This window comes from Camellia sinensis, chromosome 8, assembly GCF_055761805.1.
Source record: "Camellia sinensis isolate YWXY chromosome 8, ASM5576180v1, whole genome shotgun sequence".
Lineage (NCBI taxonomy): Eukaryota > Viridiplantae > Streptophyta > Magnoliopsida > Ericales > Theaceae > Camellia > Camellia sinensis.
Genome location: NC_138968.1, coordinates 145,333,461 through 145,353,355, shown reverse-complemented (window position 1 = coordinate 145,353,355; position 19,895 = coordinate 145,333,461). Strand labels below are relative to the sequence as shown.

Genomic DNA, 19,895 nt, shown 5'->3' with positions numbered 1-19,895 from the left:
GGACTCCTTCATAGATAAAGATAAACTCCCTAAGAGTTTTATCTTTATCTTGGCTAAGTCTTCTCTTTATTCTAGGACTCTTGTCCTTTATCCCTTATCTGCTTATCTCGGATTCCGATATCTTCGGAGATAACCTCGGCTTGACCGAGATCACCTCGGCGTCATGACCCTGACACGTGGTACCTCGGCTGACACGTCGGCGTCACCTTGCCACGTGTCGGTACTCAAAAATATATCCCCACAATTACTGTGTTAGTAGTTTTTTGTAAGAACATCCAGACAGTGACAATCTAACTTATTAATCCCTAACATTTTATATGATATGACAAAAAATAAATAAAAATTATTGTGTTAGTGTTCACCCTAATTGATAAAAAAGAAAAAGGAAAAGAAAAAAAGAGTTGTGTTTGAATGTCTTGTTAATCAGTAGTTTCTTGGTTGCCAAGCTAAAACCAAAATGGTCTCCCCCATGGACTGTCTATATATAGATATATATCTCCTCTTCTTTCTAGTTCACTGACCACACTAGTCTCTACAACTCTCTCTCGCTCTCGCTTAAGTAGTTAAATTGAATCACTCGATCCAGAGAGATGGAAAATGGGTTGGCGGAGAGATGGGGTTTCCGGGGAAGCGAATTGGTGAACAAGGCTTCGGCGATCAGCATTAGAAGTGTTCTGAACGAGGTCATGCAAAACATGGATGAAGAAGACCTACGCCCAACCATCCCTCTCGGCCACGGCGACCCCTCTGCCTTCCCCTCCTTCCGCACCACCCCCATTGCCGAGGACGCCGTCTCCGATGCCCTCCGCTCCGCCAAATTTAATGGTTATGCCCCTACCGTCGGTATTCTTCCCGCTAGAAGGTATACTTACTTATAGTCTGTTTGGAGAGATAATAAAAGATGATAAGATCTGTTTATTATATTTGATTTATAAGTTGGGTCATAAATGATCAAAAATGGAGGAAAGCCATTACAATTCTATGTAATGGTAATACCAATGACGATATTGTGGAGGATCGACTCTATTTTTGAGGTAGAGTACAACTAGTGCCTTGTCATATATATATATATATATAAGCAATGGTTGGTAGCCCGAAAATACATGGCTCGAAACACTCAAAATAACGTCGTTTTGACATATTCGGCCCATTTGAGCCACAGAATTTGTGGCCACCAAACATTTTTCATATATACATATGGACGGTAAAAAATAAGAAATAATTAGATTGTAATATCAATATGTATTGAAGTTTAGTTTTTCAATTTTAGGTTTCACTTTTCACTAGAATAGTGAGATTTGATGACAAGTGAAGTAATTAATCATCTATCTTTTGTAATACTACTGAAATTACCCATTAAAATATATTGTAAGAAAATGAATCTCACTCGTCTCCTCTGCTTTGTTTAACTCATTCAAGCATCATAGTGCAAAAACACAGTAATTCTTTTCAACCAGCCTAGAAATTACAATATTTTTATTGTTTTCTCAATCTACGATCCAAATGGATGGCTAATGCTCAAATTTTGTCTCCATTATTAACGGTTAGTGCTTAAATATTTCTTCCTTGTTATTTAATGGTTCTTGCTCAAATTTCTTCCTCCTTATTTAACTTGTGTTTGGATTTGTAGATTTTAAATTGAAGACTTTGGCACAAGGAGAATAAGTCAAATTGATAATTTATGTATGGATTTTAAAACTGAATTTAAGAGCTTTGTCATTTGAAATAACAATGTAAAGATTGTTATGGATTTCAAAATTAAATTTGAGAGCTTTGTTATGATGAATTTAAAATAATAATAGATAAATACATCGCTGAAAACTCAAGGGGTTGGCTTAGTGGGTACAATTTGAGACTTGGGATGTGCTCCCTCCAGGTTACAAGTTCAATACTCACAAGCCCTAATAAGTTTCTTGGGGCCAGTCCAAACTGGATATTTGCTCTGGTTTTAAATGGGACCCCGTAAGTGGGTAGTGAGATTGGTTCCTCATAATTAATTGGGGTGCGCATAAACTGGTCTAGACAATCGATTATCAAAAAAAAAAAAAGTACAATGCTGATCGCTTGATAACAAATATGTAGATTCTTTTTTGTGTCACAGACTGAGCCATTTTCTGCCCCATACATTCTGAGCCCTATATTTCACATTTCATTGATCTTGCAACCCTTGTTATGAAATTTTGTTTTCCTGGTAAAGTTGTTGAATTTATGTTTTTTACTCAAGATTGATTAAGATTCCTGTTTTTGTTTAGTACTTTGAACATTTCACTATAAGCTCTAAAGTATTGCACTGATTTGATTGCCTTTTTTATTTTAAGTTGGTTGGAAAACAGTACTTAGAAAATATAAAATTTACTCATCCTATAAAAGAGAAAGAAAAAGATAACAATTGTTCTTAATTCATTGAAGATGTAGTTTATCCAATCAATGTCATTCTTACACCTTCATTTTTAAATAGGGCCATAGCTGAACACCTTTCAGAGGATCTTCCATACAAGTTATCGCCAAACGATATTTATCTGACAATTGGATGCAGACAAGCAATCGAAGTTATCTTAACGGTTCTTGCTCGTCCCAATGCCAACATTCTACTTCCGAGACCAGGCTACCCATTCTATGAAGCCCGCGCTGCATATAGCAGTCTTGAAGTCCGCCACTTTGATCTTCTTCCAGAGAAAGGCTGGGAGGTAGATCTTGATGCAGTTGAAGCTCTCGCAGATGAGAATACTGTTGCCATGGTTATTGTTAACCCTGGAAATCCTTCTGGGAATGTTTTTACTTACCAACATTTAAAGAAGGTGCGTATTTTAGTTTTGTGGAGTTGATGCGTACTATGGTAATATCATGGTTTTGGTTATCATGTTGGTGGTTGATTGTCTGATATTGTAGGTTGCTGAGACTGCGAGAAAGCTTGGGATATTAGTGATTTCTGATGAAGTTTATGATCATCTTACTTTTGGGATTAATCCATTTGTGCCTATGGGAGTCTTTGGATCAATTGCACCTGTCATTACTGTTGGCTCTATATCAAAGAGGTGGATTGTTCCTGGTTGGCGACTTGGTTGGCTTGTCACAAATGATCCCAATGGCATTCTTGAAAAATATGGGGTTCTCTCTCCCTTCCTCCATCCCTCTCTCTCTCTCTCTCTCTGTGGTATTTGCAGGTGGACCTTATTTGATTTTCTGGTTGACCGAGTGCAGATCTTTTTCTTCTGGTTTTGATTCCTTAGTTATTCTGTTATTTATAAAACTTCAAGGGTGTATAAATGTCTCATGAAAATGGAAACTGCATTTAAAATAGGATTTGAAGTACAAGTAGCAAATATTTGTATGGTGATAACATCACCATAACTAGTTAATTAGGACTGAAAACTGAAAATTAGACAAATTGACATTAATGAATAAAACAGATGATTCACAAATAAGAAAAATTGACATGAATGAACAGCAATGTAATCATTTGATGATTGATTTATCAATTGCTTCGAAATGTCCAGAATTCTAATTTGTAGTAGTTTTCCGTTAGAGGGAATGTTTCCTCTCTCAAAGGACATTTTGGCTGTTTTTTGGATTTTTGATTCATGAAAGGAAAATAAAAAGAAAGAAAAGGAAAAGAGAAAAAGAAATCAGCTTTTACTTCATTTCTCTTTTCCCTTTCCTTTTCTTTACCCCCGACTAACCCAAGACCCAAATATAGCTTTAAGATGACAAAATTGCTTTTAAAAAATTGGGGTTTACAGAGGTAGTTCCTACAGTTAAAGAAGGGAACAAAATGTGGTTTGTTATTTTAAAATGACTGAGAAAGATGATGAACCACACCTTTTCATGTGATTTTGCCAAAATTCTGTTTTTGCAGCACTCTTGACTGGGATTGTGATCCTCTCCATTGCATATTTGTAATGGAGAGGTTCCATTGTATCATCCAACAGTGAGTGTAATGATTGTTTTAATTTTAATTAATTATAAATTTACATTCTTATTTTATAGCCATTAGATTTGTAATGGAAATCTTCCATTGCATACATGGAATGAAGAGGATCAAACTGTATGTCAAGCCACATGAAACATATTTGATGCATCTTACTGTTGTTTGGTTCATTTAGAATTCACAGTCATTTGGGAAATATACTGTTTTGTTTCTCAAGAAGTTTCTCCCTTTGTTTTCTCCTTTTCAGATTGTTGATTGCATTCATTTAGATCTCACTGAAACTTGGAAATCTACTGCTATAGCCATCGTGTTTCTCAAGAAGTTTCTCTCTTTGTTTTCTCCCTTTCAGATAGTCGATTGCATTAAGGGCTTTCTCAACATTACCTCTGACCCTGCCACATTCGTTCAGGTTTGTAGTTCAAAATGCTTTTATGGAATAACTTGTCGAAATAGAAAAAATAAATTCCAATACATATATTTTTATTTTATTTTATTTTCAAATGCTACAATAATTCATAAGATACAGCTAACAAGTTGTCTCCTCCTGGATTAATGCCGGAGAGCATTCACCAGAAAAAGGTGGAAGAATCAAATATATCTCATTTCAACACAGCAATGCAATGGTTGCGATTCATTTCTTATCATAATATCCAAAGCAAAAATCACTTTTGGTGAACTTGTCACTTTGTTTATTTATTGTTTCCACCACTGGCCATTGGCCAATATAGAAACAAATTAAAAGATGTCTACATATATCTATACATTTTTTTACTACTTTATTTGCTATTTATATTTTTTTCATTGATCATGGAAAGCAATTTTCAGTCTCCTACATGGTCTTGCAAATCTAATCTGGTCATTCTACCTTAATAATTTTTGTTTATTTATTTTTTTCCTGGAAATATGATTTTTATGGTTTTTGTGTCATCAGGGGGCACTTCCTCAAATTCTTGAGAAAACGAGAGGTGATTTCTTTTCCAAAATTGTTAATCTACTGAGAGAAGCTGCAGATGTTTGCTATAATAGACTTAGGGAAATCCCTTGCATTACTTGCCCAAGCAAACCTGAAGGATCTATGTTTGTAATGGTAAGGATGTAAAATAATTTGAAATGGACTTGTGATTCAATTGGGTCAAAGATGTCTTCTAACAAGGAGTGTTTGCATTTTAGGCGAAACTAAATCTATCAATCCTGGAAGACATTAAAGATGATGTTGACTTCTGTATCAAGCTGGCTACAGAGGAGTCCGTTGTTGTTCTTCCAGGTAAAAAAAGCATACAATTTTAGCTTCTAAAGTAGTTTAACCACAAGACTAACAATTGTTTCCTATTATTGAAAACATAAAAAAGGAAGTTGACATAGAGAACTTGTTTGGCAAATTGTTTCCAAAACTGTTTTTTGAAAATTAATTCTGCACAAAATGGAAATGACAGGTGTTTCAAATTTTTCATTGTTTTGTTCTGAAAACACAAAAAATTAAATCGAAAAACGAAACCGTTGAAAACGAAAATGATATTAAAAAGACCTTTTGATGTTATTTCATCATCCATCTGACACATGTTCATTTGCCCGTAATTATTTTCCTATGGAATATGGTTCTAAATATCTTAATCTTCCAGGTTTTTGAGGGTTTAGGATCTATGAGCATATTCATTTCTTGTGTGAATCTGTTTGTTGATTCCAATTGATTTCTATCTGAGAGCTAGGACTAGTTAGTCCTCATGCAATTGTATAGAGCCATGTTAACAACAACAAAAAAAGTGTCATGTACATATGCGTTTATCCCACGAAACCAAAAAGGGTATGATTTTAGCCGATGACTACAAAAGATATTGTTCTGTGCTCATTTTCCTTGATCAGCAGAGATGCCTTGGAATGCTTCTCCTTTTGTATAGCAATTTTGTAGGTTGATCCTAATACAGTTGGTTTTCTGTTAAATTTTCAATGTTCAATTAAACTAGGGAAAATTCCATTTAAGTGGGAACAACTCAAAGGAATTGCACTTTCATAAAGCTGGAGCAAGTGAGAGTTGTGTTTCGTGCTAAAATATTGAGCTTCCCTCCAAATGTTGTTTTCTGCATAGCAGCATCTGAAACTTTTATTTATTTATTCTTTAATGGTCTTAAATACATTTGAAAAGAACATCAAGGTTGGAGTTGAGATGCTTGGATTTTGACCATTTTGGACATCATTTGCACACAAAATCCCTTCAATTTGAGGAAAGTTTTGAAAGAATGTATGTTTATGAATTCAGACAACCTTGCCTCCATGGTGATGACAGAAACACTTGTTTTGGTACACAACTACAAGAGTCATTTATTCAAAGTTCAGCAGAAAATACGACAACCAAGCATTGTATGCAAAATTGAACTGCAAGGACAGTATTTAAATCATTGGTTTCACTCTTGCTCCTTGTAACAATGTGTTGTTATAATTTAATTTTAATGTACCTCAAAGAGTGTTTAGTTCTCATCTACTTCTCGAACTGTGAATTTTGAGAGGTAGCTTATCACAATTAATCCAATTAATCCTTTGACATCTGATAACATCCATTGTTTGCAGGGGTTGCTGTAGGAATGAAGAATTGGCTCCGTGTAACATTTGCCGTTGAGCCATCATCACTTGAAGATGGCCTTGGGAGGATAAAAGCTTTCTGCCTAAGGCATGCCAAGAAGCAATAAGATGATGTTTTTTGGTATCCTCTCCAGTAACTGAGGGAATTCTGTTTCATCTCTTTGGCTAGTGTAGAGATTTCGACCGCGTGATGTGGGTGATTAGTGCTTGCTGATTAACACGCACGCTTATTTTTAAAATTTGGCATAATAATAATGTGCTTGTTCTACAGCACTATTGTTGTAAGTATAATTAGTTACTCTAAGCCATAAATTTCTCTGTAAAAACTTTGGATCTCATGCTTCCCCTCATGTTTAATATATACATATATATATCCTATTTATTTCCCTAGCATTGGAAGTGTGGTGGCTAAACTTTGTTTGAGTTTGTGTTTGTTTTCAAAGCTTAAAATTTGGGTAAATTACAAATTATTCCATGTAGTTCTAGAAATTACATTATGCCCCTAAGGTTTTAATTTCATAACAAATAGGTTCTTTCATTAATAAATCATCAAGTTAATTAACAATTTTTAATAATGTTAAAACTTTATTTCAATTAATAATTAAGATAATTTTATTATTATATAGGTGAACAGTTAGAAATTTCATTTTTTTAATTAATTCTGTTAAATAAAAAATTATGACAGGAATGTATTTGTAATTTTTCAAATCACAGGGGGTAATTTGTATTTTAAGCAAACCTCAAGGAGTGCATTTGTAATTTAAAATTTCCGAGCTCGAATTTGGCCCGAATTCAAAACAACGTCGTTTCGTCGTTTTGATTTTTTTTTTTTTCAATAATTGGCAGAAGAAGAAAAGAAGAAGAAAGGAGAGAAGAGAAGAGTAGCCGAGAGAGAGAGAGAAAGAATCATCATCATCATCAACCACCCAACAAGCCATTTATCTTCAGATCTTTATCAACAACCATTTATCTTCAGAACCAGAACATCTTTATCATCAACAACAACATCTTTATCAACATCACCATTATCATCATCAACACATTTTCAGATCCAGATCCACTAGAAGAAAAAAAAAAAAAAAATCGGGTTGTGACGATCGATCTGAAAAAAAAAAAATCGGGTTGAAAAAAAAATCGGAGGCGAAGGTGGAGGCGGCGACGATCGACCCTCTCTCTCTCTCTCAATTCCCTCTTTCCCTCTTTTCTCCTTCTCTCTTTCGCTCCCTCTTCCTCTTCTTCGCTCTTCTCTCTGTTTTCTCTATTTCAAACATAAGGAGAAAAAAAAAAAAAAAAGACATCGTTTTAGGCAGTCGGGGGATTTGGAGAAGAAAGATTCGAGTTAGGAAGGATTATTCTTTTTGTTTATAGTGTTTTTTATTTGTATTTTTAGTTAATATTTTTAAAATTTTAAGTAATTTTTTTACTTTTTTAGATGCACGTTATTTAGATGTATCTAAAAAGTAAAATATTTATGAAAAAATATTTTAAAAAATTAATAAATACACAAAATATAAAAAAATATACTGAATTTTCATATTTTTGGTATTTAGTGAATTTTGTAAAGATTTTTTTCATGAAAGTTATACTTTTTAAATATATTTATGTTAAGTGTGTCAAAAAATTAAAAAATTAAAAAATTAAAAAAATTTAATAAAAACATAAAATTATGAAAATATAGGAAAATAAAATTCTCTAAAAAGTGTTTTAAAAAAAACTGGAAAAAAGGTGATTACCGACCTTTCTAATTTTTTTTTACATCTTTACATAAAAAAGTTAAAAAATACGTTTGAATCATCCAAACTACCCCTTGGTATAATTTTTATCAACAATGATTGATCCCATTAAAAATATTACCACTAATAGCACTAATGTATTAAAAAAATAAAAAAAAATTATAATTCCAAGATCAAAATATCACATCATTCACAGCGAGGCCCACTGCCACCTAATTAGTGGGTGCGCTCCCAAGCATTTTTCAATTTTTATTTGGTAATCAGGGTCTCAAAATATTTTTTATTCAAAGATACTCCACTCCACTGTGTCAACCATGGCCATACTGTTTTTGGAACTAGTCTCCCTGTTTGGCCACTCCAAAAAAGCCCTAAAAATTTTCAACTAGTACAGTACAGCTCCACCAGTAGAAGAAGAAGAAGTGGAAAATGGAGGAGGAGGAGGAACAATCGACAAAGTGGCGTTTCAAGGGAAGCGAAGAGCTGATCAAAGCATCGGCGTTCACCATCAAAGGCGTTGTGTCGAAGAATCTCAGTGAAGATGATAACAGGCCAGTTATTCGCCTCGGCCACGGCGACCCCTCCGCCTCGCGCTGCTTTCTGACCACTCCCATTGCCGAAGACGCCATTGTTGAAGCTGTTCGATCTGCTCAATTCAACTCTTATGCCCCAAATGTCGGTATTCTTCCCGCCAGGAGGTAAAAATCAAAATTATACTATATATATGAAACCTAATTATTATTATTATTATTGTTATTTAATGCTTGTGTTTCTTTTTCATTGCTTTTCAATATTTGCTTATCATACATACAATATTTTGATTTTTTTTGCAAAATTTTGTTTCTATGCTTGTGCTTCCTTTTCATTTATCGACATTATGATTCACTTCAATTTTCTGTTTATTTATTATAATACCATCAAAATTACTTTTTAAGAATAAAAATTATGGGAGTACACAAAACCCCCAAACAAAAGTCGTTTTTTTTAAACATTTTACTAAACACCTATTAGATAATAGCTAAATTTTGTGAGATTTTTAAATTTAACAAAATTGAAAGAACGGAGGAAAAAAAAGAAAAAGAAAAAGAAAAGTTGAGTGTAACAGTGATACCAGGTCATCCTTATCACCATCCAATCCCTTCTTACCATTTACCATACCATGTATATGTGGCAATGTATGTAGCTATTTATTGAAAGTGGGGTTCACTCGTCATATGTAAGCTTTTTGTTGGTTGGTGGTATCACCGTGAATTTTTACTCAGCTGGAAAAAAAAAAAAAAAAGACACTTCTTTAATTTTCTAGTGGTGGAAGGGGTTGAGGGGAAAGGTTGGTGGTGGGAGGGGGTTGAGGGGAAAGGTTGAGAGAGAGAGAGAGAGAGAGAAGAATGAAGAGAGGGAAGGGTAAGGATTGTATTTGTATCTAGTCTATCCTGGTTGCTAACATACACATTGGTAGGGGAGAACTAGGCAGAGAGCCCATTAAGTTAGTGACCTTTCATCAGATCACCAAATGGGGATACAAATAGGGCTTCTTTTTCCAAGGAAATTTGTATGAATGGAAATTACTTATCGAAAAAGAAGAAATTTGATTGAATGGAAAATCATACATTGGGATGATGGTGCCCTGTGCTGTCCATTCTTGCCAGCAATCAATAGGAATTCTGATGGTTTCTAGATGAGCATCATTCTGTTAAGTACAGTTATTTGAGTGGGATGTCAAACATTATGTTAGAGGCATTCTTTGACTTTTGTTCTTACCAGAAGTCAAAATTCAAATCCCAAGGGATTGGCTAAGCGGTAAAGACTTGAGGATAAAATCCAAGGTTTTGTGTTTGAGTCTCTCAAGTTTGCCCGGTTATTAACTTCAGGGCTTCCAGGGATTAGTTCTCGCTGTCCAGATACGATGTAACTTCTGTCCAATTAGGCTGGGTTGGATGGGAGATACCCTGGATTATCGAAAAGAAATTCAAAATTCCATGGTCAACTGCTGAGTTATTTTACTTCTTCTAGGATCTAGAATTTTAGTCCTCGTGAGATTCTGCTGCTAATCAAGTCCAAGGATGAAATGAACATATGTTTTCTCTATGAGGGAGGTGACCTGGCCGGTGCTGACAGAGATTCTAGTGTCTAACTAACTGGCTCCCCACACCTAAAAGCAGGGCCTTCTAGATGATCTACTAATGGACCTTGTGAAGCCCATGTGATTTTACTCAAACCATTGACAGCCATGTTCGCTAATCTGTCACAAATTATTATTATTCTTTCTTCCTTCCATGATGAGCCTCTTAATATTTGTACTAAGCAAAGATGCTAAAGATGGTATAAAGCAGTCCCCCTTCTTTTCTCTTAACCATCAAACCAATGACATTTCTTTCATGCTTGGTGTGACATAGATTATTGTTTAGCTATTACAAATGCCATGATACAAGAAATTTAATGCTATTACAGCCCTGGCAGCGTTCTTGCTGAGGGTGTACTCCTCTTTGATGCATTCTTGCATTTAGGCACTTGGCTGATCTGCTCTTTGTTCTGATTGATCATTGCTTAATTTTTTGTATCCTGTTCTTCCTTATTCTACTGTTTTCATGGTTTAATAATTGAGGTGGGTTGTACTTCTTGTGTTCAACTACAAGACGTAAACATAATAAGCTCATTCATGATCTGTAGTTTATTAGATTTTACTTGTTAAATATGTGTACTTGTTTCATGTTTATACTAGGTCTGTTGCAGAATATCTCTCTCGTGATCTTCCATATAAATTATCACCGGATGATGTTTATCTTACTGTTGGCACCAAGCATGCAATTCAAATCATATTGCCATCCCTTGCATACCCTGGTGCAAATATGTTACTTCCTAAACCAGGGTATCCAATGTATGAAGCTCATGCTACACTTAGCCATCTTGAAGTCCGCCACTTTGATCTTCTTCCAGAAAAGGGTTGGGAGGTTGATCTTGATGGTTTAAGAGCTCTTGCAAATGACAAAACTGTTGCCATGGTTATAATCAATCCAGGCAATCCCTGTTGCAATGTTTTCACATATGAGCATTTACAAAAGGTAGAATATATTTTTTTGGGGGAATGAAGAATGTAACTAGTAATTGTTGCTATGGTTTTGAAGTTAGTGGTTGTTAGTGTGACAATTTTTTTTTTAGGTTGCAGAGACTGCAAGAGAACTTGGGATTTTAGTGATTGCAGATGAAGTTTATGGCCATCTAGCTTTTGGAAACACCCAATTTGTGCCAATGGGAGTGTTCGCATCAACTGTCCCCATTGTTACACTTGGGTCTATATCAAAGAGATGGATTGTTCCTGGTTGGCGCCTAGGTTGGATAGTGACAAGTGATCCCAATGGCGTCCTTAAAAAATCTGGGGTTTCCTCTCTTCACACTTTTTTGTTTCCCTTTTATAATTTATATGCTATAAAGTTATTTATTAACTGAACCTGAGGTTAGGTCAAGTGGTTGCAAGGGGAGGTTCGGGGTTTGAGCTTGTAAAGAAGCATTGAATGCCCATTTGTAGTAATAATTAACCTAACCTGCTAACATCCTACCTTTGGCAAACAATAAAAGTATTTTTAACCGACTTGGGCTAGCCTAGTTGGTCAAAACCCCTCACTAGGAGGTCTCAAGTGCATCTCACCCAGGCTAAGGGACCTCCAATGGACCGATTTTTTTTTTTTATATTTATTTATTATAAAATGCTGAAAGAGTTAGATCAAACTATTGTTTTTTTAGACATTAGTCCCTTAGATATCCCATGAAAAACAAAGAGAGTGATTATGTGAATTCATCCCTTAGATATCCCGTGAAAAACGAAGAGAGTGATTATGTGAACTCATTTTACTTGCCATTGTTGGATTGTTGACCACCAATCCAAAAAAACTTAAGCTTATAGATGATGTGATGGTCAATAATTCAATATGGTAACAGAGCATGTAATGGATCCTAAGTTCAAACTCACCGTGTTCTAGGTAAATATAATTTATGAAGCATGGACACGTTGGAATAGGTGCTGTTGCGGTGTTGAACACAGGGACATGCCGTGGACATGCCATGGACACGTATGGGACACGCCATTTGCCGTGTCCCTTCTTTTTTTCTTTGCTTTTTTTTTCGGTGTGGGACACGTTGGGGACACACCGGGGAAACGTCATTACACAAAAGGAGTTTACAAATCAAAGTCCTAAATAAAAAATTCAGAAAAGAAAAAGAGAAAGAAGAAGTTGGTTAATTGGTTCGTTGGACATGCAGCTTCGTGACCTCAGTTGGGTAAGTCTATCTCTCGCCTCTTGATTGATCGTCTCTCTCTCTCGCCTCTCCATCCATCAATCGATTCTCTCTCTCTCTCTCTCTCTCTCTCTCTCTCTCTCTCTCTCTCTCTCTCTCTCTCTCTCTCGTGTCTCTATCACCTTTCGTGTATCTCTTCTCCCTTCCTTTTTTTATTTTTTATCATTTCTGATCTTTGTCTATCACTTTTTTATTTTATTTTTATATTTATATATTTTATATCTTTCCATTTAATTTTTTTTCTTTACACTCCTATCTTTTTCTATATTTATATTATTCTAATATATTTTTTAATTTTTTTATTTAATTTTTTTACCTTTATAAATATTAATATAGTGATTTATATATATATTTATTAATTTTGAATGTTTGGTAATATAATATTAATTTATGTAGCAAATATATATAATAATAAAAAAAATTTGTTGTATCCCTTGTTGTCTGTGTGTTCATTTTTTTGAAATCGCCGTGTCCTGTGTCGATGTCGATGTCCGTGTCCGTGCTTCATAGAATATAATACTTGCACTTGTTTGGCCTGCTTATGGAGAATAATCTAGCCAGGCTTGAGAGGTCGTATTGAGGATATAAGTAATAAAGTTATTCCTCTAATAGCTTAAGCTTTTAGATGAGATGATGGTTGAAATTTCAACAACTACAACAGAAAAATAAAGAGAAAACGGAAAAAAGGAATTCTCCATGAAAGTAAAATGAATATTCATTCCATGAATCATATTGACTATTCCCAAGTAATTGCCTCTTGAGGAGATGACAAATGGGAGGTGGGAGGGAGACAAGAACCAAAACAAAAAATGGTGGAGGTAACATATATTTTCCAAATATATAGCATTACCATTTCGAAGAACTAGTTTTCAACTTTAATTACACTTTTTGTAGATTATGCATACTTACAAGGACATGTCTGTTAGAAATTAACTCTTCATAACTAGGATCGGTGAGACATGAAATAACAAATAAGAAAGATAAAACGAATCAAACAAATCATACACACACAAGAACACAAGGATTTACGCGGTTCACCTCAGAATAGGGCTACGTCCACAGCTGTTCTGGTTTTTACTATGATCAGAAAACAATACAACTCTTAACGTAAAAGACACAACCCCTTTATCTATTTATAAGTATAGATTAGGGCAATGCAGAAGCAACAGGGACATTACTAAAGTACCCAAACCTTCTGGACTCCCCCCATACCCCCCATTGGACCCAATGTTGAGTGAACAATACTTATCAGGGTCCACAGACCCAACAATGTCTGCCTTACATATTTATTACGCTGATTGTACTGTATCCCATTGTGATCATGTAGTATATGTTTTGTTGTCTCAGATTGTTGATCGCATTAAGGCCTGTCTCAATGTTACCTCCGGTCCTGCAACCTTCATTCAGGTATGCAAATCCGAGATGCTGCTTAAGGCCATATGTAACTGTGAACAATGCAATACTTCTCCTAGCTGTTAGTATTATAGCATTAATAACAAATTTGATTTAGTGAAAATTAACACGGGAGTGATTCAGATAGATCGAATCTTCAAGTTCTACCTTTGGAAAAGCAGGAGATAAAATATCACATGTGAGTTGTAGTTATGAGTTAGCTCATAGATCTTATTAGTGGAGCTAACATACTACGGGTTCTAATGACTTAAAAATCTTATATAGTGTTACAGAGTTCACACTGCTGAAGTAAGTTAGTTGGCACACAGTCACTCCCGATTTAGCGGTCTGGATTGATGTACTAAATATTGTGTTTTCATATCTTTGCTTTGAGATCCATAAATAATATCTTGCTTTTATAACTAGTAGTAGAGAAATAATTACGTGGTTGATGTATCAGGGGGCCATTCCTCACTTTTTGGCAAATACAACCGAAGACTTCTTTCTGAAGACTCTCAATGTACTAAGAGAAGCTGCAGATTTTTGTTATGATAAACTCGAGGAGATTCCTTGCATTACTTGCCCACACAAAGCAGAAGGATCCATGTTTGTAATGGTTAGCATGTGGAAAAATTGGAGACTCTTTTTGTTTTTTGAAAACATAAGGAGTTGAAGACCCTTACAAGTTCGGTGACTGCTTCACTGCAGGTTAAGCTAAACTTGTCATTGTTGGAAGGAATTAATGATGATATGGAGTTCTGTGGCAAACTTGCTAAAGAGGAATCTGTGATTGTTCTTCCAGGTGAGGAAAGAAACGAAAAAAAAAAAAGAGATTGAATTTCTTATAGTAGTTTTTTGCCTTCTTGAAGAATCCCCTCATAACTGTGGAGGTTTTTTGGCCATATTGTTTACTGATGCCTACATGTTTTATTTGTCTTATTTATTTATTTATTTTCTCTCTTTTCAGCATATGAATTTTAAGAACCTTTAGGGTCCATTTAGATAGATGTGGATTTCAAATAAAGGGATTTGATCAAATCATTCAATGACAATAACTCAAATTTATATATATGGTAATTTATTTATGAATTCCAAGATTGAGTTAAATGGCCTTATCATGATAGATTTGAAATACTCATATAAAACTAATTATTTGAAATCATGTTAAGTATTCTCTTTATAGCTATAAGGATCCTACTAAAATTTATATATCTTCTATCCCAATTTATCTTGTTCTGTTGTTTTTCTATCCATTGACGCTCAAATCCTTTGATTTGAAATCCACAACTATCCAAATGGACCCTTGTGTGTTTCTGCACTTTTTTGTTCTCACAAGCATGATCTTGAAAATACACACCTCATATACTTGATGTCTTACATTTAAATTTGCCAATGTCTTGATCACAATTTGGAGAGAGAGAGAGAGAGAGAGAGAGAGAGAGAGATTAATAATATAGTCATTATATTGCAAGGGATGCGAACCTTGTGCCTAGAACTTCCATTATGTTGAGAGTAAGCTTCTTTCTGGATTTGCATTGACCTTGTTTGTTACACCTTTGTGCAGGAGTAGCCCTTGGACTGAAGAACTGGCTCCGGATTACTTTTGCCACTGAGCCATCATCTCTCGAAGACGGCCTTGGTAGGATAAATGCCTTCTGCTTGAGGCATGCAAAGAAGGATTAATAATTTTGAGTTTTTGATGGATCAAAGAACTACGAACTCATGCTGGATTAACAAATGCACACGTACTGTGTCTGAAGTTCCTGCTTATGAATTGAACTGTATTGGATTTAGATAACTTTGTTAATCAGCTCCATTGACTTGACGTAGCAGAAGCAATTGCTACAGAAGCGTTTGAAAAAAAATGTCGGAACTGTATAAACAATTTTTTTTTTAATAGATGGATGGAAATTATATGAATAATTTGATCTTACAACTCATGTATCGGATTTTTGTGCACCAGATTATTATTTATCCAATATGGCTCATTTCATTCGGAGAGAAATAATATATAAATATTATTTTTTGTATAAATTGATGTGATATACAAAAATAAAATTTTGAAATGCAAAAATGAAATTTAATTTATTAATATGATAACTGTTACATTAGTTTGTAAAGACGAGATAAATTGTTATATTTTGTTTGTAGTAAATGCCTGTGTGACTAAATTATAGTAAATAAGATCAATTGCACAAAATCACATGATCGCCACATTCGATCAATAGTGATCAACGGTACCAGAATGACTGTGATCATAGATGGCATGAGGACCATACGATGGAGGGCCAAAACATGGACCCCCACTGAAAGCTACAAACACCGCACCCAACGGATTATCCTTTCGTTTTCTTACCGTTGAAAATCACGGACCCACTATTTTCGCTCTACAAAAATTCAAAAAATCAAAACCAGTCACTCTCTCACTCCAACGGCTCTTAAACCCATAACCCCTCAAAACCCTCTCTGTTCTCTCCTCTTCTTCTGTCTCTCTCACTCAAAACCAAACAAACAACAAACTCGCAATCGCAAATCTTAAGCACAGAAACATCTCATCAATGGATTCAACACCTCCTTCTCATCGATCTGAGCCCCGAATTCGAATCAAATCGGCCTCTCGCCTCGCTCGGCTCACCCATTTCGACCGCAAAATCGAAGACACGCCTCGCCTCTCTGTTGATTTAGTCCCTTGTTCACCGAAGATCACCACTCCATCATTGCCCTCTCCTAGGCCTCAGAATCCTGTCCCTATGCACGAGCTTCTGCTCCTTTCGCCTTCCCCTCTCCGAAGATCGAAGACCCGTTTGGTGGAGAAGCTTGACATGGCTGAAGAGCCTGTTGAGCCAAATGGGTTGCGCCGGCGATGCAAGAATCGAAATGGGTCTATGGGTTTATTGGGTTGTGCTTCGCCTAGGAATGGTAGGAGGTCACGGAGGCGGCTGGAGCCTGAGATTCGAGAGGAGAGGGATTTGGGTATGGTGGAAGAGATGGGTAAGGTAAAAAAGAGAAGGCATAGTGGTCGGTCTAAGAAAGATAAGCTCAGTTTGGTGCCTTCAGTTCCATCTCCAAGTATGTTTCAGTTGTGTTATTAATTATTGATTCATTTGATCAATTTTGTTTTGTTTTTGAAGTTCAAGCTTGATTTGATTGATTTGTGCTCGTTTGGTTGTTGATTTTTGGACTTTAGAAACAAATGATGACGATCTGTATAATCTGGATCGAATTGGACAGCTGATAACTGATCTGATTTTGTGGAATGATGTTGCAAAATCAACCCTTTGGTTTGGATTTGGTTCACTCTGTTTCCTATCTTCTTGTTTTGCAAGAGGAATCAGCTTTAGGTATCCAATCTCTCTCTCTCTCTCTCTCTCTCTCTCTCTCTCTCTCTCAAATTAAGCTTTGATTTGATCTTTATAATGTCTAAAAGTTTCCCAATAATGTGTTTGTAGCATCTTCTCTTTCATATCTCAATTGGGCCTCCTGTTTTTGGGCCTATCATTCTTCTCCAATTCAATCTGTCAAAGGTAAATCTCCCCCATTTTCACATATTTGATATTGTTTTCTATCTACCTTTCTCTGTTTGATAAGTTTTCTTGTATGATCAATTGACAGAGGTAATGTTGAAAATAAGCGCACATACAAGCTGAAAGAAAATGACATATTGCGAGCGGCTAGAGTGATACTTCCAACAGCAAACCTTGCAATTTCAAAAACTAGAGAGATATTTTCAGGGGAACCAATCATGACCCTCAAAGTGTGTATTATCATAAGCTTATTATTGCCTTTCTTTACAATCCAATCTTTTAAATTACTGAAATGGGTACTCAAATTCAACCTTTTTTCTGGGTACTAGGTTGCTCCATTTCTGCTTATTGGAGCTGAGTATGGCCATCTCATGACCCTAAAGAGGCTTTGTGCACTTGGTAATATTCTATTCTGCACCCAAAACCCCACATTGAACTCTGATTATTTATCATTAGATGTGAAAATTTTGGTACTAATTTGAGCAAAACTGGGGCAGGGTTTTTTATTAGCTTTACTGGCCCAAAACTATACTCCTGTTATAGTGTTCAAATTAACAGCAAAGGTAATACAAACATTGGTTCATACAATTTGTATTTGGTCTGAATTCATTCTGCCTTTACTGAAGGAAGATTGTTTAGCAGTTGAGTGCTTGAAAAGGAGCGTGTTGGAAACATGGGGGGCTTGTTCTCACAAGAAGATCGTGGCAGCGTCAGCAGCCACAGCCTTTTGGAATCTGACCGCCTTTAGAACACGCTTGTTTGCAGGTAATTTTTACTAATTATGATAAAATTGTTATTACTTGAATTCTAACAAAATACAAACTTGAATTCCAAATAAAAATGGGTTCTAAGGGTAGGATAAGGTATGCCTGTGTAGTCTGAAAACACAAACAAACAGACATATTTACATGAGGTTGGATTTTTTTTGTCTCCTTTTTTCTTTTTTGGACTAACTATGCCGATGAAATAAGTTTAATACTGGTATAGAAGCATAAGGCCATATTGATATCTTTATTTAATGACAGCCATAGTGCAATAATTTAATTTTTGAATAGGATTTAGTTTTTCTCAAGTTGGATCTCAACAACCTTTGAGAGTGTTTGGGTTTGGTAGACTTATTTTGAAATTAATTTCAATGATTCGAACCATCCACTTTTTTAGATTCGTTGAATATCCATAAAAAAAATCAAAGATGATATCAGTAGAGCTATATATTAGAATCATATTTGTTTTTAAAAAAATAGACGATAAATATAATTTCAAGAATAACCATTCATTTTTTGTAATATAAATTTGATTCAAACATATAGCTATCGATATCCGATCATCTTTATTTTTTGCATAAATATTCTACTCAATGAGTCCGAACGGTTTGAATAATCGAAATGGGACCTATGATGGACTCTATAGACCCTTCAAGTAAGTTCTCTCATGTTGAGATCCCAACGTGCCAATAGGTTTCTAATATTTTACCGTTGTGTTGGTTTCATGCAGCGTTTATATTTGTGGTAATTCTTCGACACTATAGACAACATTCGCAAGCAAAAGTGTCAGAAGAAGGGGAAGCAGAAGGAGAGCAAGAACAAAAGCAAGAGCAAGAGCAAGAGCAGCAAGCATTAGTTGTGGTCATGGGCGAACTTTGATTTTATTTATTTATTTGTTTATTTTTTATGTAGTATTATATAAAATTTTTGAGAGGTTTTTATAAATTGATACTATTAAAATTGTTCCAAAAAAAAAAAAAAAATGTTTAAAAAAATAATTAATTCTATATAATGTTTTTTTGAACTAACCATTTTTTTACATCATGTTTTATTTATCATATTGTTATTGTTATAACATTTTTTTTTGTTTAACACGCATAACTATTAATGGTTAAATATGAATATGAATGAGAGTTATATGGATATCATTACAACAACTATTAATGGTTAAATATCATTTTTTTTTTGGAATAATGGTATAAAAATAAAAAGATTCATACATAATTTCTGTATAATATATGATGTAATTTAATGTCAACAATGATAGAGATCACTAATTTTGGAGCTCTAAAAAGACCACTAATATGACATGGCACTCAATAAAAAAAGAAAAAAAATACAACACCAAGGCCAAAACATCAAATCATTCCTGGTGGGGCCCACTGCCACATCATTAGAGATAGTACTAATTAGTGCTCTCACTCATTTTCTTTTAATGTGGACCTTTCACTTTAAATAAAAACACACTCATGAAGATGCCTTTTTATTTATATTAAAAATACATCTCTTTGTTTAAAATACGAATTACCCTCTGTGGTTTTGAAAATTATATCATAGGAATTTCATTTTTCCATTAATTTTGTTAAATAAATTTTTTTGACAAGGAGGTATTTGACAAGGTGCAATCAGTATTTTTAGGAAACTTGAGGGAGTGTAATTTACCCTTATTTATAACAGCATTTTTTTGATTTTG

At 34.8% G+C, this 19,895-nt stretch overlaps 3 protein-coding genes across 6 annotated transcripts; all 3 read left to right on the top strand.

Moving 5' to 3' along the window:
• Nucleotides 1–335: 335 nt before the first annotated feature.
• LOC114262236 (nicotianamine aminotransferase 1) lies at nt 336–6,895 on the top strand. The gene is made up of 7 exons (XM_028202587.2): nt 336–862; nt 2,459–2,798; nt 2,890–3,108; nt 4,278–4,337; nt 4,860–5,015; nt 5,099–5,192; nt 6,491–6,895. Exons 1-7 carry the CDS (start codon nt 591–593, stop codon nt 6,607–6,609), a joined length of 1,260 nt encoding a protein of 419 aa, XP_028058388.2. The 5' UTR covers nt 336–590; the 3' UTR covers nt 6,610–6,895.
• A 1,610-nt stretch (nt 6,896–8,505) lies between these two features.
• On the top strand, nt 8,506–15,919 carry LOC114262238 (putative aminotransferase TAT2). 2 transcript variants are annotated; one of them, XM_082883671.1, is made up of 7 exons: nt 8,506–8,930; nt 10,952–11,291; nt 11,389–11,607; nt 13,870–13,929; nt 14,375–14,530; nt 14,623–14,716; nt 15,479–15,919. In XM_082883671.1, exons 1-7 carry the CDS (start codon nt 8,662–8,664, stop codon nt 15,595–15,597), a joined length of 1,257 nt encoding a protein of 418 aa, XP_082739797.1. In that variant the 5' UTR covers nt 8,506–8,661; the 3' UTR covers nt 15,598–15,919. The 2 variants fall into 2 exon arrangements, with proteins under 2 accessions (XP_082739797.1, XP_082739798.1); XM_082883672.1 differs by having other exon boundaries at nt 8,512–8,930; nt 10,963–11,291.
• Nucleotides 15,864–19,228, top strand: LOC114262237 (reticulon-like protein B17). Of its 3 annotated transcripts, none has more exons than XM_028202589.2 (8): nt 15,864–16,983; nt 17,102–17,255; nt 17,364–17,438; nt 17,527–17,668; nt 17,768–17,837; nt 17,936–18,001; nt 18,081–18,203; nt 18,933–19,228. In XM_028202589.2, the coding sequence occupies exons 1-8, from the start codon at nt 16,473–16,475 to the stop codon at nt 19,079–19,081; spliced, it is 1,290 nt and encodes a 429-aa protein (XP_028058390.2). In that variant the 5' UTR covers nt 15,864–16,472; the 3' UTR covers nt 19,082–19,228. The 3 variants fall into 3 exon arrangements, with proteins under 3 accessions (XP_028058390.2, XP_028058389.2, XP_028058391.2); XM_028202588.2 differs by having other exon boundaries at nt 16,340–16,983; nt 18,078–18,203; XM_028202590.2 differs by lacking the exon at nt 17,936–18,001 and having other exon boundaries at nt 16,340–16,983; nt 18,069–18,203.
• The last annotated feature ends 667 nt before the right edge of the window (nt 19,229–19,895 follow it).